Source organism: Aspergillus melleus, assembly GCF_016097325.1.
Source record: "Aspergillus melleus strain CBS 546.65 chromosome Unknown contig3, whole genome shotgun sequence".
Classification (NCBI taxonomy): domain Eukaryota; kingdom Fungi; phylum Ascomycota; class Eurotiomycetes; order Eurotiales; family Aspergillaceae; genus Aspergillus; species Aspergillus melleus.
The window spans coordinates 5,433,705-5,458,377 of record NW_025763372.1 but is presented as its reverse complement, the minus strand read 5'-3'; the positions used below and the strand labels follow the sequence as shown (position 1 = coordinate 5,458,377).

Here is a 24,673-nt window from a genome sequence, read left to right as displayed (position 1 = left end):
TTCACTTATTTAAAGTAAAAAGAATAAGAATCTACTAAGTAGTTTCTAAGTATCATTAAGTACTTATACGCTACTTATTAGCTACTTAACAAATACTTAATAACTACTTAAAATATATACAATTTTCTCTAAAGGACCCTAATCCCTAATAACCCTACTAACCTAATAACCCTACTCTAATAATTACCCTACATAATCCCTAATTAATACCCTACAAGTACTTTTAAGTGCTTAAAAACTACTCACTAAGTACTTTGTATACTAAACAGTTATCAAACACTTAGTAAGTACTTATTTATTATATAGTATTTATTCAATAAATTGAATAAGTCAAATAATGTAATGTATTGAAAGAGGTCGTGTGAATTGAAAAAAAAAAATCAAGTGTGGCAGAAATGGTCTTGGCAAAGAGCTGATTAATACGCCGAGTTTATATGATCATCTGCAACGATTGAAGGTCTTGATTATTCTAATCTACTGCAAAAAGAAGCCGATATTTATGCAATTTCAGGGGCTTCAGATATGCAATAAAAGGGCTTGATCATACGATTCAAGCTCTATAATCGTACGATCAATATTGATCGATTGCTCAATCGGTTGAGCAAGGTGATGAAGTAATTGCTTAGTCAGTTCCGCGGCCACATCAAGCTTGTAAGGAACATAAACCATTGAACGTAGGTATGTATTAGCAAAGAATAAGCTGCATGGGTTGCAGCAGCTGGGTGTGGGCAGAAGCCCCTATTTATGATACTGCCTACTACCAACATGACTGCCAGGAATCGGGAGATTCCTGGCGGGAAGTTCCATACGGAGGGATCCTACCGGCAAGTTCCTGGGAACAAGCCGGAAGGTTCCTGACAAAGCTGGTGCGAACATCACATGACCAAAACCTGCTGATTAAGCGGTTTCGATTCGCGGGACCCACTTTCAAGAGGTCAGGTCAGCTGTAACCACGTAAATGTGCCATGTCATGTGGACTATTATAAGAGCACATTAGAGCAAACAAAGTATATTTTAGTAAGTCAGGCAATTACCTTAGGGTGGAGAACAAAAGCTGCGTCGGGGAATATGTGAGCAAATGGCATCAAGGGAAGCATGTAATTCTAGAAAAATTCGTCCTTAGCGGACAAGCCAAGTTGAACCCGACCATACAGGGACGCAACTCCCTATGCCATGTCATGTTCATTCTTTAAATACTCGTAATTTACTGTAGTTCAGGCTGTTGAAGGCCAAGACTGGCATATCCCGGCAATGCTTTAAGGCAGTCGAAAGACCCATTCTGTTTGTCTTTCCCGTCTATCCCTAGATTCTGTTGTCTTTGCAAGATGTCGCACTCTCCCCCTTCGCAGGACTCTGTGACAGAGGAGGGCAAGGGAGGTGATGCCAAGCATACTGAGAAGGTCGAGGTTGTGGACACTGTTCATCAAGATGAGGCTCTCAAAGTCCTAGAGAACTATACGGGCGTTGTGACCTGGACACCCGCTGAAGAGAAGAGACTGGTGCGAAGGATTGACAGAAAGTTACTTCCGCTTCTTTGTCTGACATATGGACTCCAGTACTATGACAAGGCGATGCTTTCGCAAGCCGTACGGCTATCGTTCCCCGACTGTCCAAGGTCTTGAATTGAATTCTGATAATACTTATAGGCGTTGTTCGGGCTTCGCGATGACCTGGATATGATCGAAGGCAGCCGTTACTCCTTCTCAGCATCTATATTCTACCTGGGCTTCATAGTGGGGGCATACCCGGCCATGACCCTCGCGCAATTGTACCCCATTGAGCGTGTTGCTTCTCTGATCACGACTCTTTGGGGCATCTGCTTGACACTCACTCCTGTATGCTACAATTATCAAGGACTCTACGCACAACGATTCTTCCTCGGATTGCTAGAGGCGGGTATCAGTCCTATGTTTATGCTCATCGTGGTATGTCTCCCTGAGTTGGCTTTAGGCTTAGTGGCTAATCTTGAACAGGGAAGTTGGTACAAGAAGGACGAACAAGCCCTCCGCATGGGGTAAGTCAATCAAAACAGGATGCGATAACAATGGTTCTAATATCCCAGTGTCTGGTACTGCTGGACTGGATACGTTTCCATTTTCTCTCCCCTTGTAAACTACGGACTCGGCCACATCCGAGGGACTCTCTCACCCTGGAAATATATGTATCTATTCTCCGGCGCAATCACTATCCTCTGGGGAATCGCTATTCTTTTCCTCCTCCCTTCAGATCCCATCCGAGCAAAAGGGTTCGATGACCGCCAACGATTCATTTCCGTTGCGCGTCTTCGCGTCAACAACTCCGGGGTACGCAATACGCACTACAAGAAAGGCCAAGTAACCGAGCTACTCATGGACGTTAAATTCTGGCTCATGTTCCTCATCGCGTTTCTGAGCATGATAGCAAACGGTCCCATATCGGCATTCACGCCCATCATCATCTATTCGATGGGTTTCAATACTTTGAATTCGTTGCTGCTCATGATGCCGGCTGGCTTCTATGCTGGGACACTACAGCTGCTTGCTCCATACTTGGCTTATCGATATGCTCGTGTCGGAATTCGGTCGTGGCTAGTTTTCGTATGCCAGGTCGTAACTACACTGGCTTCTTTACTGTTGTTGTGTCTGCCATTCTCGGCGACCGGCGGACTATTGTTCGCATGCTATATCCTTGGTCGGAGGTGGATACTCGGTCCTCATGGGATTGCAAATTGCCAACATAGCGGGGTATACTAAACGCGTGATGGCATCAGCTGGATTGTATATCGGATACTGTCTTGGTGAGTTCGTCCGATATGGCGAGACAGCCAGCCAGCCTGACTGTGACAGGAAACTTCGTCGGGCCTATGGTATTTGAGGAGAAAGACGCCCCTCGCTATGCTCCTGGGTTTATTGTAGTCATTGCGACCTCGATAGCAGCTGGCCTTCTGGTACTTGTGTATCGATACCTTTGTGTCTGGGACAATCGACGACGCGACAAGCAAGGGGCTGAAGGGTTCGGTAATGCTTATCAGGATGATCTGACAGACATGACGGTGAGTCTACAGAAGTGCTGGATTAAATCCTGCTAATTGTGACCAGAACCCGGAGTTTCGTTACATTCTTTAATGCAGCGTGTTGTTTGTTTGATTGGATCACGTTTGCAGTTGACACGATTACGTTTCTGGGGATACTGTGTGCTCTGGAACTTCTTCTTTTCTCTTACTTGAACTAGAGGGAGAGAAATTCACACGTTCGTCGGGAAGTCTTCTATCATTAAGTTCGATTTACATAGCAATGCTGTATTTAAATTGATGGGGCATACAGCCACAGAAACGGTTCCTTAACAGATATTTCACAAACCCCAAACATTCCGGATGTTCAGTCGAAGAATGTTAAACTACCCCCTTTTCCCTCCAATAATGCTCCAAAACTGTGAGAAACGCCCATTTCAGGTTCTTTCCCCATCCATGCTCTTTCCATCCCTTCAAGCTAGCCGGGAAATGCGGCACTCCATCTCTAACTTGTGCGTCGTGCGCAATGATAACGAAGATATTCTCATTGGCATCTGCCTCCTGCAACTTCCCAATCGTCCGTTTCGCCAACGGAATATCATGTCCGAACGTTGGATCATACAGCGACTGAGTGAGATCTCGGCCGCGAGACAACTGTAGTTCTTCCCATGCACTTCCTGGACAAAGCCCAACGCTATCACCGCCCAGCACGGGATGTGGTACAATGGATGCCGGTATTGGAAGATGAACCGACGGACGAAATATCCCTGCAAAGTGACACACGTCGCCACCGAGAAGGACGAATGTATCCGGGCTTGTGGTTGTGCGGGCAAGACCGCATAAGTGACCAACTGCGTGACCGGGACTATCGAGGAGGTAGAATGAGCCGTCCTCAAAGTAATCCAATGCCTTGAATTGGCCGACCATGGTTAACCCGGGCTCGGTGAATGTGATCTCACGGAGAGTGCGACCACTGTACAGGTTCAGTCATTTGGTGGTGCAAGTTGAACAGACTGATGCCTTATTTGTAGTCACTTTCAAGTATGGGTGAGTCTATATTTGCAGGAGCACCCGGCAGCAGAGCTTCCTTGAATCCAGGACCCACGATCAAATCAGTTGAGGGTGGGAAGGTAGATGGATCGCCGATATGATCCCAGTGCCAGTGGCTTGACTGCCTATCAGCTTTGATATTCACAAAGACATGTCAGGTAATCCGAACCATACCTCCATATCACTGCCTCTATATCCTTGCCACGCACACCATGTTCTTCTAGAATATCTATAACATTCTGCTCCACATCGATGCGGTAGTTCGTTGTGGGAATATATTCTGCGATTTTGGGTGCATAGTTCTCATAGTCCTTTCGAATTCCCAAGTCCCAAACCAACTTCCGTCCAGAGGGATGCTCTAACAAAAAACATAATGAAGGAAACGAAGTGAATGTTTCCAGGCCTGAGACCGGCGGTGCCATAAATCGGTTCAGAATGGCCGGACCCGCATTTACCGGGTTGATGAGTTTGACACTGATGGACGTATCCCCTGAAGGGACAGGAAAGAGTGGACCGTCTGACATGATGCGTGTTAGTGGTGAGTTCAGAAGCGCCGGAACTCGATAATCTAGAACGCATGGGTGCCGCTATCACAATATCCTGTCTTACATATATTCGTGATGACCGCACCCGCGACAGTTTAACCGAGTGCCGGCATTGCCGACCAATTGGCACTTCCAGTGGTTGCCTGGCTTACGGAGTAAGGCTTCCTGCAGCTGTGGCGCTCACTTATTGACCGAGTTGCAGATTTTATTTATCCACCCTCTCGGGGGTTGTCCGAGATTGACTCCTACCAGGAATTGTTCTATAGACAAATACAGCGACTCACGAACCACCATATAGAAATTGGGAGAATTAAATGTCACTGGAAGTTCATCCGCCGAAAGAGGTCATATCCAAAAACCCGTCGAAATGTCGAAACAGATCATTCACCTCGAACGTGCTAAGTTCCAAGCCCGCCTGGTCAAGCGGCAGCTCCATCTGTCGATTGTTCAGCAGAATGTGCGCTAGTCCACTCGTCTGAGTCGTCACAAATGGGAAATACCTCGTCCATTCCATTCCATGAATCAAACTGATATCTTCTAAATCGAATGCCTCGTCAGCGGACGGCGATTCGGCCGCCGTCCTACGAAGCCGCTCAAATCCTTGTAGGAATATATCGGCTGTCGGCCACATAATCCTGAGCTATTGAAGAGCAAGCAGAACAATCCTGACGTCTTCTTCTGCACATTTTGCTAGATGGGGTATGCGTCGTGCGTGCAGGAGAGCAAGCATCGCCATCCCACAATACCAGCACGAAATGCCCATCAGGTATCGAATCCGACCGCGAGCCAGGCAGTCCTTCAAGATCCGAGCTATACAGGACGCTGCGAGTATGGCTGCCGGGTACGCTCGAGGAAGAGGTTTGGTTGACTGGCTCAGGTGGAGCACGATGATGGTTGCAAGATACGGCAGGTGTAGCTGGTGCACGTCGCGATTGAAGGACACGGTCAAGTCAGATTCAATAGGCAACGAGAGGTGGTGTGGAAGGGCATGCGCCCATGAGATGAGCTCCTGTGCATGGTGGACAGGAAAATGCAAGACCATGTTGTTGCTCGTGCGCATGAGATGCTTGGCGATATTCCCGACAATGCCGCAAAGCTTCACCCACTGAATGAATATCTCAGCCCTTATGTCCTGAACAGGGAAGTCTTGTAGGGTTGGTTCAGCGACGTTGCAATCTTCTATATCGATAACGCACGGGCGGCATTGGCATAATGCGGTCAATCGTTCTCGTGCCTGCCCATTAACAGATATCCATCCTACTACGGCCATGACAACTTACATAAAATGTCCACCAGAGCCTTCGTCGTAGACCGGTGTAAATCTGCGATCGTTCCAACTGACCAGGCTTCGGCTCCCTGTGAAACCCTCCGTGTTGGGCATGTCGGATCGCGACCGTTGTCCACCACCAGGACGAGTCGCGATGAACTCTAGATGGGGGGCGAGGACTCCACCAATAGACCAAGGCTATTGCTTTCAAGCACAGCAGAAGATTTGGCTCATGGTCGCCATAGAATAATTGCTTCACGCGATCGTAGTAGCTGGCAGGCTCTGCATGGATAATCACGGGGGGCTGCACATGGCTTGCGGCCAGGGAGAGTGCATTCATGACCAATGGCGATGCCTCCAGGTCATTTTGAACCGTATTCTTGTCAAGGACGGGGCACCAAGTAGAGCAATACTCAAAGTATGTTTCCTCGAATCCCTGCACAAGCTCTGGCGGCGGCAAATCAACGAAAGGTAGCGGCACCTCCGCTTGCCTCCTTTGATCATCGGCATTGAGTCGTATCTCTGAGCCATAGATCTCGCCGTATCCAGTATCTCCCAGATAACTGTCCGCAGCATCTGCTTGATGAGGAGAGATCAACTCCCTATCGAGCTGAGAAAATGTCGCCTCGTTACCTTGGTTGTCACTGGTATAGTCGTCTCTTGCTAGCGAGGCGGCCGTGCACAGGTCATGCAGGCCGAAAGACGATATGCCGTTATTGGTTCTCGAGGGGGTGTCATTTCTGGGAAGACCCTGACTGGAGCTATTTGATACCGGAGGAGTTGCACACGGGACAATTCGATTCTCGTTGGCAGGAGTTGCGCCCAATGTCTTGCTACTTTGGCCCTTTCGCTTGGATGGCCGGGTGCTGGACACAGCCATGTCATTAATGTGCGTCTTCAAAAGATCAACACGGAGCTTACCTGCAAGCTACCCCAGCCGCTGCGCAGTTACTGCACTTACTGCGCCCTCGTCCGGAGGTTTCCTGCAGATCGCATCTCACCTGCGATGCATCAGTATTGCCACCAGACACCCACGGTCGGCCATACCTTTCTCTCATGACAACCGATACAGACAATAGCTGCTCTGCGTTTTCTTGTTCTATGAGCAGCGAATTCCTGAAAGCGATAACCGTCGGTCATGGTGGATGTAGGAAGATAGTGAGCAGCAGTGCCGGGAGAGCCAGCAGAGTGGGGATACCCAACTAGGGCTCGAGAGATCATGCGGGGAAGCCATCATGCCGAGACAATTTCGAGACGTGTACCCTCTAAAACGCACGGGACATTCCACTACCTACCATCCTGGGGAAGTTCCCCAAGCATCTCTCCATGACCGACGCAGCCGAGCAAGGAGCAGATCACCTCGGCGCGATCGAAGCGGGGCATTTTTCGTCATTTCACCTCATTTCCCGTTCATCCCTGACTGATTTATCCAACAACTTGCAATTCCCACACCAATCGCAGCATCTCCGACCAACATGGCTGACTTCTCCCGATACACCGGTCCTAGTGAGGAGTGGCTGGCGTTGGAAGCAACCCTGCCAGCGCTTCCGGATTTCGCCTCCTTGGAAGCTCTGAAAGCCGAAGCCAATGCGGGGCGTGAAGCCATCGCTACGAAGGCCCTGGTTGCGGAGGGTAAGAGACGCTCCCTTTCATTGTGACAGGAACTAATTCAAGTGACCAGGTCTCCAATCGCAGGTCTCCTTCCGAGACTATTCCATCCCTGCTCGCGACGGGGCAACTCTCGAGGCCAGAACATATCGTCCAGCCTCTCTGCCTTCCTCGCAGCCTCTTCCTGTGTATATACACCTGCACGGCGGTGGCTTTCTTCTAGGAACTCTTGCATCGGAAGATGCAATTTGTTCGCGTATTGTCGTCGGCCTGGTCGCTGAATCAACCCCGGTGGTCGTAATCAACGTCAACTACCGGCACACCCCGGAGCACAAATACCCGACTGCGTGGAACGACGTCGAAGATGCCTTCCACTGGGTCCACGACAACCTCACGGAGATCGGCGGCGACGGTGATCAAGTCGTCGTCGGTGGCATATCGGCCGGTGCTCATCTAACTGCCTCCTTGGTGCTGGCACAGAACCTCGGCACTGACGAAACCTTGTCTAAGCGACCAAAGATAAAGGGTCAAGTGTTGATGATCCCGGCATTAGTCGCGCAAAACTGTTACGCGAAACAGCTTGCGAAGCTGAAGGCCCCGGAGGTGTCGAGCTATGTGCAAAATGAACATGCCCCGATCCTGCCAGTGACTCGGGTTGAGTTTTTCAGTGGACTTTTGGGACACCCTGGGGTCGAGACAGACCTGCGATTGAATCCGGGAAACGCGACGGCCGAGCAAGTGCAGGGATTACCGCCGACCACATTCGGTATTGCAGGTAGAGACCCCTTGAGGGACGAGGGGCTCTTGTATGCGATGTTGCTAAGTGAAAATGGGTAAGCAAGTTCCAGCAAGTGAACGCCGCAAACATCCTGCTAACTATGATGCCAGTGTCCCGACGGATGTCAATGTCTTCACTGGTCTGCCGCATGGGTTCAGAAGACATGGTACTCTTTCGGAAAGTAAACGATGGGATGCAGTGATGAACCGGGGGATCAAGTGGGCCTTGAGTGGTCCTGCCGCCACTGGGGCCTTTGTGATTAAGGAGAAATGAGATACACATAGTCTTGGATTTTACTTGGGCTCTTTTGGATACTTCCGTCGGATTTAAATACAGGATTGAAAGTACAAAAAGGACTCAATGACTACCATTCACTCTGCTCGCTCCCTCGGCGGTCCGGGTCTTGCTCCATCCTTCAACCGATCTGTCCTCGATGATTTTTAGCTGAACCTCCTGCGTTCTTTTGAAATACCCTGCGTGAATGTGGTCATCCATATGCACATCTTTATAGCCTTCCTTTGCTACAGACTTTGGCGTGACCATCAATGAATGACCTGGCAATGTCAACTAAACGTATTACGTGAATTTCCAAAAGGAAAACATACCGTTAATTGTTCGATCTGTGGCCAGCTTCATCATACACTCTGCCACATCTTCCTGTGGCGCAAACTCTACGCCCTTTTTGGTTAACTCTGCTTCGTACTCGGGCGATCGTATGGCACTTTTAATATAACTATTGAAGTTAGCTGCACGTTCATATCGCAGTGGATGAAGGGAAGTAAGCTACCATGGGGCAACGTAGTTGATGCGAATTCCCTGTTCCCACGAGCTACGTCGAGCGACCCTCATCAGCCCTCTGAGGCCGTACTTGCTGCATGTATATTGCCAGTTTGCCTTCAACGGTCAGCATTCCTTCGGCCACAAACCAGGGTAGTTGACGGAACATACAGGCGAGTCAATCCACGCCACCATGCTCCCGGTAATAATAAAACATCTGTCTCGGTCCGGTGTATCCGACTGTTTGCGGAAGTAGTGTACCGCCAACTTCCAGGTGTAAAGAGTCCCGGTCATATTGACATCCATGATGCGCAGCTCGGGCTTCACAGGAGGCTGGTTCGGATCTATCGCAGTTAGTCACACCCCGAGAATCCTCCTGAAATCATACCATCCAGTGGCCACAGATCATCTCCGCTCGCGCGACTGATGCCCGCGTTGGCGATGACAACATCACAACTCTTATGTGGAGAGCTGGAAATGGCCGCTTCGAAGACTTGCACTTGCTCTTCCCACGACGAAATGTTGCATTTGACGAATTGCGCGTTTCTGAATCACTCAGGTTTCATGTTTATTGTCGAGGCATGAATTAACTCACGGTCGCAATTCAGCCGCGAAAGTTCTACCACGTTCTTCGTTGACATCGGCAATCTTCACAAAGGCCCTGGTCATGTCAGTATACTATTGTCACCAGAAGAAGGATGCGTACCCCTCTGCCGCAAATGCACGGACAGTGGCCTCTCCCATGCCATTTGCACCTATTTTCATTAGCTCTTCATAGCTACATTGGCTATACCAAACTACCTCCAGTGACAATAACACTCTTTCCTCTCAATTGCGTGCGATCAGATGGGATGCTGCAGTCAACCGGGCCGGTGTACTCGTAAGGCGGTAATTGGGGCATGTTGGCTATTGCGTTTCGGTCACTGGGTGGATTAGAAACACCAGGGCTAATATCGGCGTGATAGACTATTTTAGATAAGTGAATCCTCCTCTCAAGTATACTTCGTTTCTTGTCTGGGCCGTCCTCTACTTCCCCGCATTTCCGGGTTTCAACCTTGCGGGGATGTCTTGGCTTCCCGGTTTTCCTTTTTGGGTTTACCGGAGAGACAGAATCGGCTCTACCGAGGAATGTAGGGGTAAGAGGACATGTACACCTTGTTTGAATACTATGAAGCAACTGGTCGGATAATTACACATTGATCAAGGCCACTCGATCTCTGATCTTGCCTCTTCCCAAATCTTCCAATACGCCTGGTAAATCCCTCAATCCTTTCGTCTCGACCTGAGGTCGGATAACTCCCTTGGCGATCAGGTCCAGAACCTCAACCAAATCTCGATAATGCCCACCGTAGGAAAAAATGATGCTCAACCGCTTCCTAATCCCAACCTTCATCTCAAGTTGGTTTTGACGATCGCCAGTCCCTATGCACAGGATCTTTCCACCAGGCCTTACTAGCCATGGTCAGCCGGTCTTCCATCATTCATCAGTCAATGACAGTGAAAGCTTACCAATATTCTGTGCATCTCGAAACGTTTGATTCGAGCCAACAAAATCCAATACTGTATCTATTGTTCCCTGCAGGTTATTGTGCGTCACGAAATCCTGGATGCGTGTTCCCACTGGGACGGTATCCTCTGCTGAAACCCCAAGCTCCGCAGCAGCTTCAAGCTTCTCTGCTCGGATATCAGACACAATAACCCTCGCACCTATTGCCTTAACAATCTGTAAGGCATTAAATCCTAGTCCACCGAGACCGAACAAGAACACCGTCTCCGATTTTCTAACTTCAGCTCGCCGTACGATACCATGGTATGCCGTGGTGACCGCGTCTGTAGCAACGGCTGCAACAGCGGATGGGACGGCTGTATTCTGTCAGCATCTCGTAGGTTACCATTTTGGATGAAAGGCTCGATCACCATCTGGTAAAGGAATAGCAGCTCGCACATCGATAGCCACATATTCCGCATAGAACCCGTCCTGGCCAATTCCATGATGCTTGCCAGTCGGGCAGAGCTGAGCCAGATCCCGGGAACACTCGCTGCAGTCTTCTTTACCGCAGCCTGGGACAGCAAGTATTGCTATACGGCTTCCCTATCTCGTGTCAGTCTTGCATATCTTGCTAGAATAGCCGGTGAGACTACTAATTCAAATCTTGTATCGTCAACGCCAGTTCCTATTTCCACTATTTCACCACATCCCTCATGCCCCTGCATTACATTAATCTTTGAAAACAAACAAGGGATCAAGACTTACTAAGATATATTTCTCCTCGAATTGAGGACGGTCTTCAACATCCAACAGGGCTTGATCACTGTGGCATACTGCGAAGCGTCGGTTGACTGGAGAACGTGTGAATCGTGATCAGGTAACATACCACCCGCGGCCAACAGCTTGACCAAAAACCCGGTAGATGGTGTTTTGGGTACAGGGACTATTTCCCATACCTTCGACCTTGGGTGGTGAGCTGTAACGTACGAAGTATATCTGGTTGATATTTGGCGACTTACCGGTTTTGAATTACCCTTGTGCTTTCTCCAAGCGTGCATAGTTTGCGGAATAGGAGTTTTCATCTTCATTGCTTTCGAGTGAGATTGTTAGATGTAAAGCAGTCAAAATAGCTTGGATGGGTTCCTACAAAGGCACAACAGCTAGACTCTCAGGTTTGCCTAGGTCTTTATACCTTTTTCGTTAATTTCTACGTTGGGATAACCGAGATTTGGCTGTTTCCATCCCGAGAATTGGACCGACATAGCGCCTAGTAAACAGAGTTTCTTGCTTTCGTAAAACAGGTTGAATAAAGTTATCGTAGAAAACAGCAAGGCAAAAGGGCAAACACGTCTGCCATTTAAATATATCTACAAATGTTATACCGCCTCCAGATACAGAAATTCAACAACAATCAACAACCCCATTACCAGGCCAAGCTACCTCCAGCACCGTTCTGCTTGCAGTAGTAATTCAATTCATCTCCGCCAATGTGCTGCCCCTCGGACTGGCAGTAGTAAAGGAGATCCTGGTCACTCAACAAGGTGCAGTCAGGGCACTGATCCCACTGCTTGTCGCCAGTGTTTCGCTTCTTGTATGCAGCACATGCCTTGTCCGTCGCGTCTTTGTTGTACACTGACTACAGAATATCAGCAGCCGGTCATTATTCCAACATCTAGGAGGAACTCACAACGCCCTTTCCAGGGGAGTCATAACAAATGCCTGTGTAGTGGAGGTCGGCGAAAGCGCTGTGGATATTAGCATCAGCCCAAAGGTCATGGCAAGGTATCATACCCGATGGCAAGGGTTGAGGCAAGCAGCGAGATGGAGAGCTTCATTGTGATGAATTGTTCGAATTGCGTTGTTGGCTTAATCTGAACTCGACGGGATATGGCTGGTCTATATTCAACTTCCGTGACTGCCTAGGTAGCTACCTTTAAGACAAACAACAAGTCGCTGCTTCTCGGCGGTATATCTTCCGATCCCCTAGTTTGAAGCTACATCCTGCCATGACGCGAAAGGCCGAAGATTCTCCAGAAAGACATGCAAATCAACCCCAAAAGACAATGTCTACGAGCGTACCTGACTTCAGCTGGACATGGTGATGTTTCACTTTGGGAACTTGGAGACATTGATAAGACGGATCGCATCCTTTGCCACCGCTTTGCGCCTGAATGTCTCACTTGCAACTTAATTGTGGTCTCGTCATGCTATGGGGCTCTATGAATTCGGAAGCGATCATCGCGGCTAAGAAATTGAAGTTCCGAATGCAGGCCTGCAGATCCTTATTCTTTTTTCCGCAGGTGCACAACGCCTAAAGAAGAACACCTTGGAGGCAGCTTTAATTTATTTTAATCTAATAAGATTGATAGTCATGGCTATGTTGACTGGGCAGACTCCACTTGGAAAGGTTTCTTCCCTAACCATCCGATGCCGCCGTTGCACCTTTCTCTATGTATTGGTCCACTGAAAACGATTGACAGGCACATGTGCACTAAGCATAACGTTTCTGCAGACATCGGGGTCTTCTCATCCGCCGTTGTCCGGTTATCGACTCCGTTCAGCTGGTGTGATGATCTGCATGCAAATGCCTCATGGATCATCTTTGTCCGGGGTTACTTCGGGAGTTTCATCATCGAAGGATTCCATCGTTCTATCATGACAGGCACAGGATTTACGTTGGCAGTAGCGGATCGCAGCGGTGAGCTATCGTGCGGTGTCGGGATGATTGCCTAGGTAGAAGTCAAAATGGTTATCTTGTTCTATATAGACCCTCCTTCCTATAACTATCTCCCCTGTCCTTCTGCAGAAGTCGACACCATTCCTCTGCTCCTTGTACATATCCAACCACCAACATCATGAAGGCCCCATTCGTTCTCTTTGCCTCGCTCTGCGCGGTTGCCTCCGCCCTACCTCAGGATCACTCGGAGACCCTGCAGGACTCCGGACTCGACAAGGCCACCATCCTCCTCAACGATGGCAGCACCGTGACCGTCGACAAGAGAGACCTCTCCTCGCACCTGGGCAGCGTCGCACTCTCTCCTCCAAGCAACGACCTCCCCAAACGTCTTGCCAGCAGCCCCGTCACCCACCTGACCAAGCGCGGCTCCGACGCCCAACTCATCATCCCCCTTCCGGACCAAGAATTCCTCGGCTGGGACATCGCCATGTCCACCGTCACTCACGCCAACGAAGCGGACGCAACCGTCGCCATGGCCTCGGGCCAAATGATCGCCAACAGCATCACAGTGGGCAACTCGTTTGGTGCTAGCGTGGAAGACTTCCTCACCATTACCACGAGCATCGACTACGGCCACACGGAGACCAGCACGCTGACCGGCACCGTGACCATGACGATTCCGAAAAACAAATGGGGTGCCATCGTCAGCAACCCCTTGACGCAGCGCAAGCGTGGATACGTCTTCAGCGGACAGCCCGGCAGTGGAAAGTTCGAGTACTACCAGGCGGATTCATACAACTCGGAGACTTACACATATGGCGAGAACTCGTTGTCGTGGGTCAAGGGTGTCATGACTACCTGTCTTGGGGATGGATATCCGCTAAAGCGCTGCAATGGTGAGGGAGAGTTGAAATAAATGCCCGTCAATTGGTCTCGAGGTAGATGTGATTGTATGGTAGGGAGTGCTGGGTTGTTATGTGTATGGGGGTTGGCTTTATTGGCATCTCCAGTGTGCGTGCTTTGTTCGAGTTGTATATCTTCCCAGTTTGGTGCCGACCAAGGCATACCAAAGCCTGTATATGTCAATTTATCATTTAAATCTCTTCTGGTCATCCAAAATCCAGTAGCTGACCAATGTATTCCATAGACTATCCGTATGTCCGACCCTGCCACTCCCTCAACCTGCGAAGACATTCATCAAATCAAGCAGTTCTTTCCAGCGATGATCGTCCTGGACCTCTACCTTCCCTTCGGGCGTAATGACTTTGTATTCATCTTCCTTCTTTGTCCCGTAATCGTAACCCTTCTCGTTACCAACGAACGCCGACAAGTCGCGGATCCAGTCGGTCATCAGCTGTCGCTCCGCTTCTGTAGGGCCCTGCATGATTGAATAACTGCAGATGCGTTAGAGTCTCTCATATACCATATAGCCTCAAGTCAATGACTTACTTCCAGAACGGCCGATCCATAGCGTGGCTAACGCCAAACGATTCTGGCGCCACCTGCGGCGTGATGAATGACAGACGATACGCGATCAAATACCGCCACACATCTCTAATATCCACACCGTTGGATAGCAGGTTGTCGACTAGGAAGCGCGAAGGAGCTCGGACCTGACCGTCCGACACGATGCGCCCAAATACGGCTTCCCAATCATTTTTCTCAGTCGATGTCGGCAGAGAGTAATGCTGCAGCAGACGCGACGTTGTAGACGGAGAGTAATAATTTGAGACCTGTAACTCGAGAGACTCGCGACTCGCCTCTGGCCCATTTGTTACGGCGTAGAGTGTTTCTTCGTTTAACACCTCTCCGATAAAGATACGCAGTCCTCGACGTTTGAACTCGCGAGCAAACGACCCGTCGCGGTAGTAATTGAAGATATTCGGGTGGATGAAGACTCCGTCAGTGACCGGACGGAAAGTGTGATGTTTCAATTTCATGATAGCATCGCACAGGTCCTGGGCACTGACCTGACGCAGTGCAGTCAGCTTGTCCGGCCCTGGGAGCGAGGACGCAATGCCGAAATGCTCGCACAGCTCGTCAAACTGCGATTGGCAGTCCTCTGGTGTCTTTGGTTGCGTCGGAATTGCATTCGAGTACATGACCAGCCGGCGAAACTTGTCCCTTGACGCCTCGGGGAGATTTCCTCGGAAATCGTACAGAGTCTGCGCCTGAACGGCGTAAGCACCAGCACTTCGTCCGGAGAGCGTAATATTCCCTGGATCGCCACCAAACGCGGCGACGTTCTCGTAGACCCATTCCATGGCCAGTCGCTGATCCCACAGACCGTAGTTACCCACTTCTCCTGCATGGCTCTCGTCTCGCAAGGCATCCCCCGCCAAGAAACCAAACACGTTGAGACGATATCCGACGGCAATGAACACGGCATTCAGATTGCCAGTCGAGATCAACTCCGTCGGATTCATGGCCTCTTCCTGACTGGGATCGCCGATTTGGAACCAACCTCCATGAAACCAAACCATCACCGGCCATTTGGGGTCGGTTTCTCCTTCTTTACGAACGGGCGTCCAAATGTTGAGTCGCAGACAGTCCTCCCCGAAGACATGCTGAGGGGTCTTCTTCTTCACCGACGCGGAATAGTTTGGCTGGGGGCATACCTGGCCAAATGCAGTCGCATCGAACGGTTTCCCCTCGGTCGAGTACGAAAACGACTCGGGCAGGGCCTCTGGTTTGCGCCATCTTCGCTCACCAGTAGGAGGCAGAGCATATGGGACGTTGGCAAAGCGACGGGCTTTCTGGCCGTACTGTTGACCCTTGATACTTCCTTTTGAGCCGGGGAGTTGTACCTCGCACTCGGAGGATTGGTAGGAGATGTTGTTGCCCATGTTATACCGGATTTCCAAGTAACTGCTTCGAAGGATGAAGTGAATTTAAGGCCTCGCGCACCGTTAAGCTGGCAGAAGACGCAATCCACCCTCGCTGTCACGACAAAAACCCATGATAACCCACTTTCTCACATGCACTATTTAATTCCCCTCCTTCGCCTGTCAAATTCTCCGGTTTTCCTCCTTTTTTTGCGTCTCCAACTGCCAACGCGTTGCTGATTGGTTCATTTAATCGACGAACACACTGAGTCAGAGATGAGTCAGCATTGGCGATAAGCGGCCTCAGGCTCCTTTCCTCCTCTTATCTCCTCTCTTTCTGGACTCTGTAACGTCTTTGCAGTCATCTCCCTGGCGATAATCGATTGATGTTCCTTGAGGCAATAGATAGTAAAACCTCGACTCCAGCTGATCCGTCTCCCCTACGATACGGGAGGATGAAGAACCCGCACAGGTTGCATCCATGGGTCCCAACGATGGTGCTGCAGGCGGACCGCGTCGTGCACGAGTGGAGCGAGGCAAGCGCTCCAAGAACGGTGAGTTCTATTACTATTTATCTTGCTTCAACGCTAAGAGAGGACTAGGCTGCGCAACATGTCTCGCCAAGAAGGTCAAATGCGATGAGCAGCATCCCTACTGCGGTCGTTGCGTGCGTTTGCACTTGACTTGCGAATGGACCCGACCCAAACCTTCGCTGGCTGAGAGGCGTCGAGGTTTGGGTCCTATCAAGCGCCGTGATAGGCATGTTTGGTCCCCTTGCTCTATTGTGCCAAAGGTGCAGTTGAACCATTCGCCAAGTTCGGATGAGTTGCCTTCATCTGCGCGCAACATCCATCCTGCAGTCACCGATGCCGGTGATCAAGCATTCGACAGCAGAGCTGCACAAATTGCTTCTCGCTCACTTGCAGACTCGGAGGAGATGATTGAGCAAGGCCAACTCGCTGCAGTGTCTGTGCCCAATCAAGACGAGCGTGATACGGTACTTTCAGCAGGCTATGGAACCCCGGTCTCCCTATCCAACAGCGTCCACGACGGTCTGCAAGAGACTATTTCCCTGCTGCAACTGCCTATGTCGCCGCATATATCTATGCCGTCTAGTACATCTTTCATTCATCTCGCCGACATGGCCCCTGCTCTCGGCAGTAATGACAAACAGGCTCTTATCTTTCATCGCGCGGTCTTTGCCCCTTTGAAGTCCACTCGACATTGGACCTGTTCGGCACAGGCCTTGTTCGTGGACCGCGCATTTGATAAACGCATGGCTTTCCATTTCTTGCTCGCTCTATCCTATAGCGAGCTCGCTATTTACTACGGACACGGTTCCCGACCGCCGCAGGAGTCCAAGAGGCACTTCGAACAGGGCTCTCAGTTGTTTTTGCAGACACAAAATCCATTCGCTTCCCCGGACCACATCGGCACAATGCTGTCCTTCCTCTATCTTTATATGTTCTGGATGCGACGTGATCGGCTGGATCCGATGAAACTAGAGGACCTGAGCGAATCGGTTAAGCTTTACGTGAGAGCGCACGAGCTGGACGAGCTTTGCGCCAGCGAGGATCTTGCTTCGCTCACGGGGACCAATTGCACGAGCCTAGCCTCTCCACCTGACCAGGCTCTGTTGGCCAGAATTCTCGTCTATCTTTACGATCGCGATGGATTTTGCAGCTTCTTCGGCTGCGGTGGCTCCTTCGCGCGGCAGATGAACGAAGATGCGGAAAAGCGACGAAAGATTTGGATTCGGTCGCGCACTGCGTTCCTCCTTCCGCAAGCGCCTTACAATGTATTTGACACGGAAGACGCTGCGACCCTGGACGCTTACTTTGACTTGATCGTTTTGCATCAAGAAATCAACGAATACAGCCAGTACTCGGAGCAACAAGCAGCCGAAATCGAACCCCGACTGCGACGTCGAATGGAAGCGGTTCAAAAGGTGAGTAGACCCATCTAACTCACGATTGCACTCTCACAGACGGTTTAGGACCATCTCTTTCTTCCATTTGCTGGACCGGAAAGCAACGCTCGACTCTCGCTTATGTCGTATGTTACGATAACCTTCTTCCATGCCCTCCAGGTGTATTTCTACCGAAGTCGTGCATCTGGCTTCGGGCAGCGACCGGTCTCAAGCGAGCTGCAGACGGCTCTAAACACGCTAGTCTCGACTGCATATCACACTATCAATGCTGGATCGGTCCAGCTGCTGGAACGATTCCAGTGGTCGCTGTTCATTGGGGCCCTGGAGACCCATGACCCCGTTCATCGGCAGTGGCTCGTGGACCACATTTCTGATCCGGGCCTCAGAGAAGGGATCCAGTTGATCCAGACGATCAAGCAAGCATCTGCCAATTGCATCACGATGGCGAAACTCAGATGGCTGATCGGCGGAACTAACTCGGGCGGGCTAGTTGGTGCGCTTCGGTAAACAGAAATTGATTCCTTTCATTCTCGCTCACCACTTGTTCTGCAGTGTTGTCGAGCTGGTCATAGGTTTCTCCGCGATGCACGGATACTACAAAATATTCGAAGGCCGATTATCTGCACCAATAACCAACCGAGGAAGGCATATTAGCATGTTATCTCCAATCCCATCGACTAAGTGGACCGTCGAACCGAGATCGGCCTCGTCGCGTCGATTAATCGGACCAATAACATCAGTTTTTGTCCGTTGCAAAGATCCCCCGAGCTGAATCGTCCGGGTTTATTGACTATCTGGACGACCAAAAAACATGGATGCAAGAGCCGACCCCGATTTCTCCACTTGTTATCTGCTGCAGCTGCATCCCCGCGTCCTCCCTTTCCCTAGCGCTGACACCCTGTATTTACAAATTTCATATATCAGTCCGGTGCCCACTCGTCCCATGGTTTGTCTTTCGTGCTGTCCCTGAGTTTGCGATCGTCAGCCCGATTGTGGATCGGTCCAAGGAGGTTTTTTCTTCTCCTTCCTCACCATGTCGGCGCCTCAACCTACTGCCGATATTGAGGCCAAAGAGACCGCACAGAGCGAAACCATGCCTGTCGAGAAGGAACCGGGGACTACGGATATCTTGGGCCCCGAGGAAGAGAAGAAGCTCGTTAGAAAGATTGATTTCCAGTATGTTGCGTCCGTTCGATATTTAGAGATTCAGCTAACCCGACCAGCTTAATGCCTTTGCTCATTGTCAGCTACGGCCTGCAATACCTCGACAGTAAGCTTTCTCAGGATGATAGCTGGTTCATGACTCATCGATTTTATAGAAACCAGTCTGGCCTACAGCGCGATTTTGGGCATTCGCGAGGATCTGGTATGACCCTCTCCAGTCGGCACGGACGATGGCTAACTCGAATAGAATCTCGTCGGACAGCAATTCAACTGGGCGTCAAGTATCTTCTATATTGGATATCTGGTCGCCTCGTGGCCGATCTCGCTCGGCTTTGTTCGGTTTCCACTAGGCAGATACCTCAGTCTCTTGATGTAGGCGCATTCATGGCTGTTGCTATACAGAGCTAATATCATCCTTAGCTTGCTATGGGGCATCATCCTCACCCTCCATGCTGTCGCCGGGAACTACGCCGGCTTGATGGTCCTAAGAACTTTCTTGGGTATCTTTGAAAGTGCCATCAGCCCTGGTTTCTCGCTCATCACTGGAATGTGGTACACGCCCAAGGAGCACATGTCTCGCCACTCGTTCTGGTTCGCAGGCAATGCCACCGCCAGCATTATCGGGTCAATGATCGCATACGGCATCTTGCACTACGGAGGAGGGTTTTCTCAATGGAAGGTGGGAGCCATTTCCACAATCTCTCCACTGGGACTCATCTAACCTGATCCTGTCCAGATGCTCTTTCTAATCTTCGGTCTGATCACCATCGTCTGGGCCGTCGTGTTATGGTTCTACCTCCCTGATGCGCCGTCCAACGCCCACTTCCTCACCCCGACAGAGCGAGAATTCGCCTCGCTGCGACCGAAGAAATTCCAGCGCACCACGCAGACCAAGCAATGGGACAAGACGCAGTTTATCGAGACCTTCACAGATCCCAAGACATGGTGGTTTCTGCTATTCTCGTTTGTCATCTGCGTGCCTAACGGTGGTATCACCAGCGTATGCCCTCTCTCTCCGTCTGTCCTCCTTTTCTCTCTCCTACTAAACAATATAAACAGTTCAACTCCATCATAATCAACAGCTTTGGCTACGACAAATTCCAAACCATCCTCATGGGCCTCCCCGCCGCCGCATTCCAACTAACGACCGTAATCCTCGCCGCGGTCTTCACGACACTATTCCGCAAATCGCGCCTCTGGGCCGTCATCGCCACCTTCCTCCTCGCCATGGCCGGAGTCCTAATGATCAAGCTCCTCCCGACAGAGAAGAAGCTCTCTCGACTGGCAGGCTACTGGCTTGTGACGGCCGTGTCGCCGGCATTTCCGCTCATGATGTCCCTGTTTGCGAGTAACACGGCCGGATTCACGAAGAAGTCGACCGTCGTGGCGCTGATCTTTGTGGGATACTGCGTGGGGAATTTCGTTGGTCCGCAATTCTTTGATAACAAGGAGGCGCCGGGCTACGAGGTATGTAACTGGACATCTCGCTTCTAACCCAACCCAAACCAACACCTCACTTCCTCATGACTATTTCCCCTCGAGCGCCTTCCCATGCTCCAACCACCCTTCCAAACACAAAACCGCAACCCCATCTACAAAACCCAATCCTACCGAAGAAACTAATATGAAAACAGACTGCATACACCACAATCCTAACCTGTTTCGCCATAACAATCGTCATGGCGGTCCTTCTCCGTATCTACCTCTCATGGACGAATTCGCGTCGAGACCGCGAACAAGGCATACACATTGACCCGGAAGACAGTCGAGAGATCGATTTACACGCCGACGAGGAGCTCGAGGGCGTGGATGAGACGGATATGCAGAATGGGGGGTTTAGGTATATTCTTTAGTTTGATCACTATGGTCTGTTGGTCCCTTGGGGGGGGGAAGGAGCTTGTGCTATATTGTGGTGGTAATTTATGAATGTGGGTCACTATGGTTTATCTAGTAATGAGATGCAGTCATGAAAGAGGAGTACTTGGTTAGTATTAATGATATGATTATTTGATGGAACGCAAGTCCTTTCTTGGGATTAGAAATGCATTTGAGTAGAGCGTTAATATCCGAGACTTATAATCGTGACTCAGGATCGCGGAGAATGCGTCGCAGGTGAAAGCCATCAAGAAGAATATAAAAAGACAGATAAAAAGGTATAAAGAAATTAAAAGTAGAAAAGAGAGAAAGAGAAGAAGAGTCAGCCAAAGGGAAGGAGCGCATCTGTATCTTACCTGAGGAAAAACAAGTGGGGAAGCCACGACCGAGAGCTGCGAATAGCGTCAATTTTGCCGAAAGAGGAAAGAGCAACACTAAGAATGCTTTGAGTCGAAAGTTTGGGGCTATGCTCATAAGCCCCGTTACGTAGGTGATCTACAAAGTGTGACTACTGCTGAATTGCGACGACGACAAACGCTGAAATGAATGCAAGTTATCAACCGACCAGGTTTCACATAGCCGGGACATTATTATCGGTATCTAATCTATCCACAAGTCCCAGTATAAAGACGGACTTGCCTAGGATTTGTATATACACCAACCACGAGGGCTGAATACCATCGAATGCATGCAAGTATACGGGTATCAATTCATGCACGATCTCAAACAAAAGCCGAGAAGCAAGAGTTCTTAGCATCCTCCTCCTTCCAGCCAATACATTTCCAGCAGTTGAGCAGACCCTTGGGATCGTACTTGGACTTGATCTCGGCGAGCTTGTCGTAGTTGTCTCCCCACCAGGCCTCCTGCCAGTCCTCGGTGAAGGGGTTGGCCTCGTTGCTGTAGGCGCCGCTGCCCGGGGTGATGCGCTCTAGAGTAGCTGTCATGTTCTGGATGCTGGAGATCTTCTGCTCGCGGGTCTCGAGCGTGCTGTTCCAGGCCCAGGCGGCGCCGGAACCCAGCTCCCAGACGGCGGAGCGCCAGGCGGGAGTAGCGCTGGTGGAGCCCTCGGTGTAGTTGTACAGGACGGGGCCGACCACAGGGATGTAGGGGGACTGGCCGACGTCGAGAATGAGAGAGAAGAAGTCCATCAGGTTCTGGCGACCCTCGGCGGTCTCGAAGACGTTCTGGGGGATCAGACGGCTGCCGGCGAAATGGGTGACGCCGACGCTGACGGAGCTGGAGGTCACGTACTTGTCGTAGAAGTCGTACCATGTCGAGAACTCCTCGATGGTGGCGGAACCGCCCTGGGCCTTCGCGTAGGAGATCACCTCGGCGAGGGATTCCTTGGCTTCGTCGATGGAGAGCAGGGGAGAGACGTTAACGAGGGTGTTTCCGGTGATGTGGCCACCCCACCCCTCCTTGGCCCACTTGAGGGTGTTGTTGACAACGATGTCCATGAAGGGCAGGACATTGCTGTCCGTCTTGGGAAACTTGATGTTGGCAGACACGAAGCTGATCGCGGGCTCGACCTCGTGGGTGGTCTCCATCACCACGCCGAAGGTACCTCCACCGCCACCACGCAGAGCCCAGAAGAGATCTGTGTTCTGGCACTCGTTGGCGACGCGGTACTCTCCGTCGGGAGTCACCACCTTGAACTGCAGCACACGATCAACGCCGAGACCATACACGGGGGACAGGATCGAGTGACCGCCGTTCTGCACCCAGCCCCCGGACAGACCGACGGTGGAGGAGTAACCACCCAGAATGGTCACCTTGTGCTCATTGGCGAATTTGTAGGCCTCGTCGAAGTTGACACCAGCACCGCCGGTGATCGCCTTGTAGCTGGTTGAGCATCCCTCGGGCTTGAACGCCTCGTCATAAGACAGGTCGCGGAGGTTGCGAGTCCACAGCGCCAGAGTGTCCTTGCCGCTGCTGCGGGTCAGGTAGTCGTGGCCGGTGTTCTTGATCACCAGGCGCTGACCGGAGCAGCTCGAGTACTTGAAGGCCTCGATGGCGTCGTTCTCATCCTTGACCTCCAGGTAGTAGGAAGGCATGTTGCCCTGGCGGCAGTTGGCATTATCAAAGGCCAGGCCATCGGTGGGGTCGCTGCTATCGAGCAAGCACTGATCTTCGGGATCCGACGAGCACATCTCCACCTGGTTGTTCATGTAACCATTCACACTGTTAGTGCGCATCCAGGGGCTAGTGTAGTTAGCCTGGACGGCAGCACAGGCCGCATCATCCGGAGTCACAGCGTTGCCGTTGTACTCAGAAAAGCATGGCAGGGAGAAAGGCGTCAGGGGCTGCACGCGGCCCTGGACGGTGGCATTGAAGCTATCCAGGGTGCACTGCGACCGGGGAGCCTGGCAGACTCCATCAGCCACGGTCGAGCCCAAAAACTGGACCGCCAGCAGGGCCAGCGAGGACTTGAATCCCGAGACTGTGGAAGACGCCATCTTGCCACGCGAGGATGAGACAATTCTGGGGAGAAATGAGGAAAGAGCGAAGATCTCTTCCACAATTCGAGAAGTGCGGCGGGTTCCAATTAAAAACAGTCGGAACGACGCCAGGAACGAGGCTAGGGAGGAGGAATTTTCCGGAATCCGGCACTCGAACACATAGTATGATCTTTAGTTGTGGACTGCGAACGTGGCCGACCCTGAATCAGGTGAATCTAGGGTGTCAATAGCGTACGGGTGCCACGGAGAACGGACATGGAACGCTCGCTGAAATCGTGATGACTGTCCAGTGCTAACTGCTAACTGCTAACGCTGTAGGAAGTACTCCGTGGGAGCGTTTATCGACATTCGATGGTGCCTGGGGGTTTGGGGAGACGCGGCGTCGTTAGAGTTGTGACGAAGGAAGGAAGGCTCCACCAGCAACTCCCCAGGTGGCCCCAAGTGGCCCCATGAGACCCAGAGTGGCCACTCAGCTGGTCCTGATCGGCACAGCTGCATTCCCAAAAGAACAAGTCGGACCGACCTCGGGTTAAGCTTTCCTCTAGGGCTTCGGTCGATTTCCGAGTGTCGTAGAAACATCTTGACTTTTTGTATCGCACGGTGTGGATGGGTGGATGTTGGGCGCCGCGCAGGGACCGTATATCGCCATTCACCCGGCAGATCGACAAACGCTCACCGACGAAGTTCATTTTGACCGTCAAGAGTGGCTGGTATGACAGTTGAACGTGCCAAAGAGTCGTCCAACGCGCATTACTTCGACATATCAACCACCCTTGATAAACAGTTGCAGTGCCCTGCACGTATCGGATGGGTGGAGATCAATATGTTTAGCACTCCACTGGTCTCCATCTTATATTATGCATCGGAGCACACCACGTTGTTCGGTGGAACAGGGCAAATCAGACCATCTGAGCAATCTAAAGTGGACGCTCCGTCCCAACACCATCCGAGACCATTATTGTCTTGCGTAGACCGAGCAAGAGATTTCTGATCAGAACTAATCCGCATCAGTGTCTCAAGCCGATAAGTTCAGAAGCTAGAATAGTCTCGTCCGGGACTATGGAGAATTGGAGATTCTTCGGGATTCCTCAAGCAGGAGCCGAGATCGCAGACAATCGTTGCCCCTTGCATAAGAATGAATGCCGTACGAACTCCTTCCTTCGGTCGAAGATCTTCCTGCGTCCACCCCGGAGTCGACCAGGACAGAACTTGGATCGGGGCGTTTCAGGGAACCTCCAAA

General features: G+C 50.9%; 13 protein-coding genes across 13 annotated transcripts; 5 read left to right on the top strand and 8 right to left on the bottom strand.

The window, feature by feature from the left end:
* Nucleotides 1–1,325: 1,325 nt before the first annotated feature.
* On the top strand, nucleotides 1,326–3,104 carry LDX57_006895 (uncharacterized protein; the record flags this gene model as incomplete). The annotated part of the gene is made up of 7 exons (XM_046088616.1): nucleotides 1,326–1,499; nucleotides 1,557–1,586; nucleotides 1,647–1,925; nucleotides 1,974–2,014; nucleotides 2,063–2,576; nucleotides 2,750–3,031; nucleotides 3,078–3,104. 7 exons carry the CDS (start codon nucleotides 1,326–1,328, stop codon nucleotides 3,102–3,104), a joined length of 1,347 nt encoding a protein of 448 aa, XP_045944586.1.
* Nucleotides 3,105–3,370: 266 nt separating this feature from the next.
* Nucleotides 3,371–3,916, bottom strand: LDX57_006894 (uncharacterized protein; the record flags this gene model as incomplete). The annotated part of the gene is made up of 1 exon (XM_046088615.1): nucleotides 3,371–3,916. One exon carries the CDS (start codon nucleotides 3,914–3,916, stop codon nucleotides 3,371–3,373), a length of 546 nt encoding a protein of 181 aa, XP_045944585.1.
* A 1,308-nt stretch (nucleotides 3,917–5,224) lies between these two features.
* Nucleotides 5,225–6,767, bottom strand: LDX57_006893 (fungal specific transcription factor domain-containing protein; the record flags this gene model as incomplete). Its single annotated transcript, XM_046088614.1, has 2 exons — nucleotides 5,865–6,767; nucleotides 5,225–5,689 (listed from the first exon to the last, which is right to left on the bottom strand). The coding sequence occupies exons 1-2, from the start codon at nucleotides 6,729–6,731 to the stop codon at nucleotides 5,225–5,227; spliced, it is 1,332 nt and encodes a 443-aa protein (XP_045944584.1). The 5' UTR covers nucleotides 6,732–6,767.
* Nucleotides 6,768–7,326: 559 nt separating this feature from the next.
* On the top strand, nucleotides 7,327–8,802 carry LDX57_006892 (alpha/beta hydrolase; the record flags this gene model as incomplete). The annotated part of the gene is made up of 3 exons (XM_046088613.1): nucleotides 7,327–7,483; nucleotides 7,533–8,292; nucleotides 8,348–8,802. The coding sequence occupies 3 exons, from the start codon at nucleotides 7,327–7,329 to the stop codon at nucleotides 8,508–8,510; spliced, it is 1,080 nt and encodes a 359-aa protein (XP_045944583.1). The 3' UTR covers nucleotides 8,511–8,802.
* LDX57_006891 (uncharacterized protein) lies at nucleotides 8,595–9,915 on the bottom strand (the record flags this gene model as incomplete). Its single annotated transcript, XM_046088612.1, has 8 exons — nucleotides 8,595–8,791; nucleotides 8,843–8,970; nucleotides 9,025–9,131; nucleotides 9,186–9,358; nucleotides 9,403–9,560; nucleotides 9,610–9,675; nucleotides 9,721–9,769; nucleotides 9,816–9,915. 8 exons carry the CDS (start codon nucleotides 9,913–9,915, stop codon nucleotides 8,595–8,597), a joined length of 978 nt encoding a protein of 325 aa, XP_045944582.1.
* Nucleotides 9,916–10,121: 206 nt separating this feature from the next.
* LDX57_006890 (uncharacterized protein) lies at nucleotides 10,122–11,006 on the bottom strand (the record flags this gene model as incomplete). Its single annotated transcript, XM_046088611.1, has 3 exons — nucleotides 10,122–10,466; nucleotides 10,524–10,877; nucleotides 10,907–11,006. The coding sequence occupies 3 exons, from the start codon at nucleotides 11,004–11,006 to the stop codon at nucleotides 10,204–10,206; spliced, it is 717 nt and encodes a 238-aa protein (XP_045944581.1). The 3' UTR covers nucleotides 10,122–10,203.
* Nucleotides 11,007–11,926: 920 nt separating this feature from the next.
* Nucleotides 11,927–12,338, bottom strand: LDX57_006889 (uncharacterized protein; the record flags this gene model as incomplete). The annotated part of the gene is made up of 3 exons (XM_046088610.1): nucleotides 11,927–12,139; nucleotides 12,191–12,248; nucleotides 12,295–12,338. The coding sequence occupies 3 exons, from the start codon at nucleotides 12,336–12,338 to the stop codon at nucleotides 11,927–11,929; spliced, it is 315 nt and encodes a 104-aa protein (XP_045944580.1).
* A 1,015-nt stretch (nucleotides 12,339–13,353) lies between these two features.
* LDX57_006888 (uncharacterized protein) lies at nucleotides 13,354–14,096 on the top strand (the record flags this gene model as incomplete). Its single annotated transcript, XM_046088609.1, has 1 exon — nucleotides 13,354–14,096. The coding sequence occupies exon 1, from the start codon at nucleotides 13,359–13,361 to the stop codon at nucleotides 14,094–14,096; it is 738 nt and encodes a 245-aa protein (XP_045944579.1). The 5' UTR covers nucleotides 13,354–13,358.
* Nucleotides 14,097–14,357: 261 nt separating this feature from the next.
* LDX57_006887 (uncharacterized protein) lies at nucleotides 14,358–16,026 on the bottom strand (the record flags this gene model as incomplete). The annotated part of the gene is made up of 2 exons (XM_046088608.1): nucleotides 14,358–14,574; nucleotides 14,630–16,026. The coding sequence occupies 2 exons, from the start codon at nucleotides 16,024–16,026 to the stop codon at nucleotides 14,358–14,360; spliced, it is 1,614 nt and encodes a 537-aa protein (XP_045944578.1).
* A 460-nt stretch (nucleotides 16,027–16,486) lies between these two features.
* LDX57_006886 (Zn(II)2Cys6 transcription factor domain-containing protein) lies at nucleotides 16,487–18,442 on the top strand (the record flags this gene model as incomplete). Its single annotated transcript, XM_046088607.1, has 3 exons — nucleotides 16,487–16,559; nucleotides 16,608–17,953; nucleotides 18,002–18,442. The coding sequence occupies 3 exons, from the start codon at nucleotides 16,487–16,489 to the stop codon at nucleotides 18,440–18,442; spliced, it is 1,860 nt and encodes a 619-aa protein (XP_045944577.1).
* A 526-nt stretch (nucleotides 18,443–18,968) lies between these two features.
* Nucleotides 18,969–20,952, top strand: LDX57_006885 (uncharacterized protein; the record flags this gene model as incomplete). The annotated part of the gene is made up of 8 exons (XM_046088606.1): nucleotides 18,969–19,111; nucleotides 19,159–19,205; nucleotides 19,255–19,301; nucleotides 19,347–19,471; nucleotides 19,520–19,778; nucleotides 19,836–20,099; nucleotides 20,159–20,566; nucleotides 20,734–20,952. 8 exons carry the CDS (start codon nucleotides 18,969–18,971, stop codon nucleotides 20,950–20,952), a joined length of 1,512 nt encoding a protein of 503 aa, XP_045944576.1.
* A 587-nt stretch (nucleotides 20,953–21,539) lies between these two features.
* LDX57_006884 (putative isoamyl alcohol oxidase) lies at nucleotides 21,540–23,430 on the bottom strand (the record flags this gene model as incomplete). The annotated part of the gene is made up of 1 exon (XM_046088605.1): nucleotides 21,540–23,430. One exon carries the CDS (start codon nucleotides 23,428–23,430, stop codon nucleotides 21,697–21,699), a length of 1,734 nt encoding a protein of 577 aa, XP_045944575.1. The 3' UTR covers nucleotides 21,540–21,696.
* Nucleotides 23,431–23,771: 341 nt separating this feature from the next.
* On the bottom strand, nucleotides 23,772–24,122 carry LDX57_006883 (uncharacterized protein; the record flags this gene model as incomplete). Its single annotated transcript, XM_046088604.1, has 1 exon — nucleotides 23,772–24,122. The coding sequence occupies one exon, from the start codon at nucleotides 24,120–24,122 to the stop codon at nucleotides 23,772–23,774; it is 351 nt and encodes a 116-aa protein (XP_045944574.1).
* Between the last annotated feature and the right edge of the window lie 551 nt (nucleotides 24,123–24,673).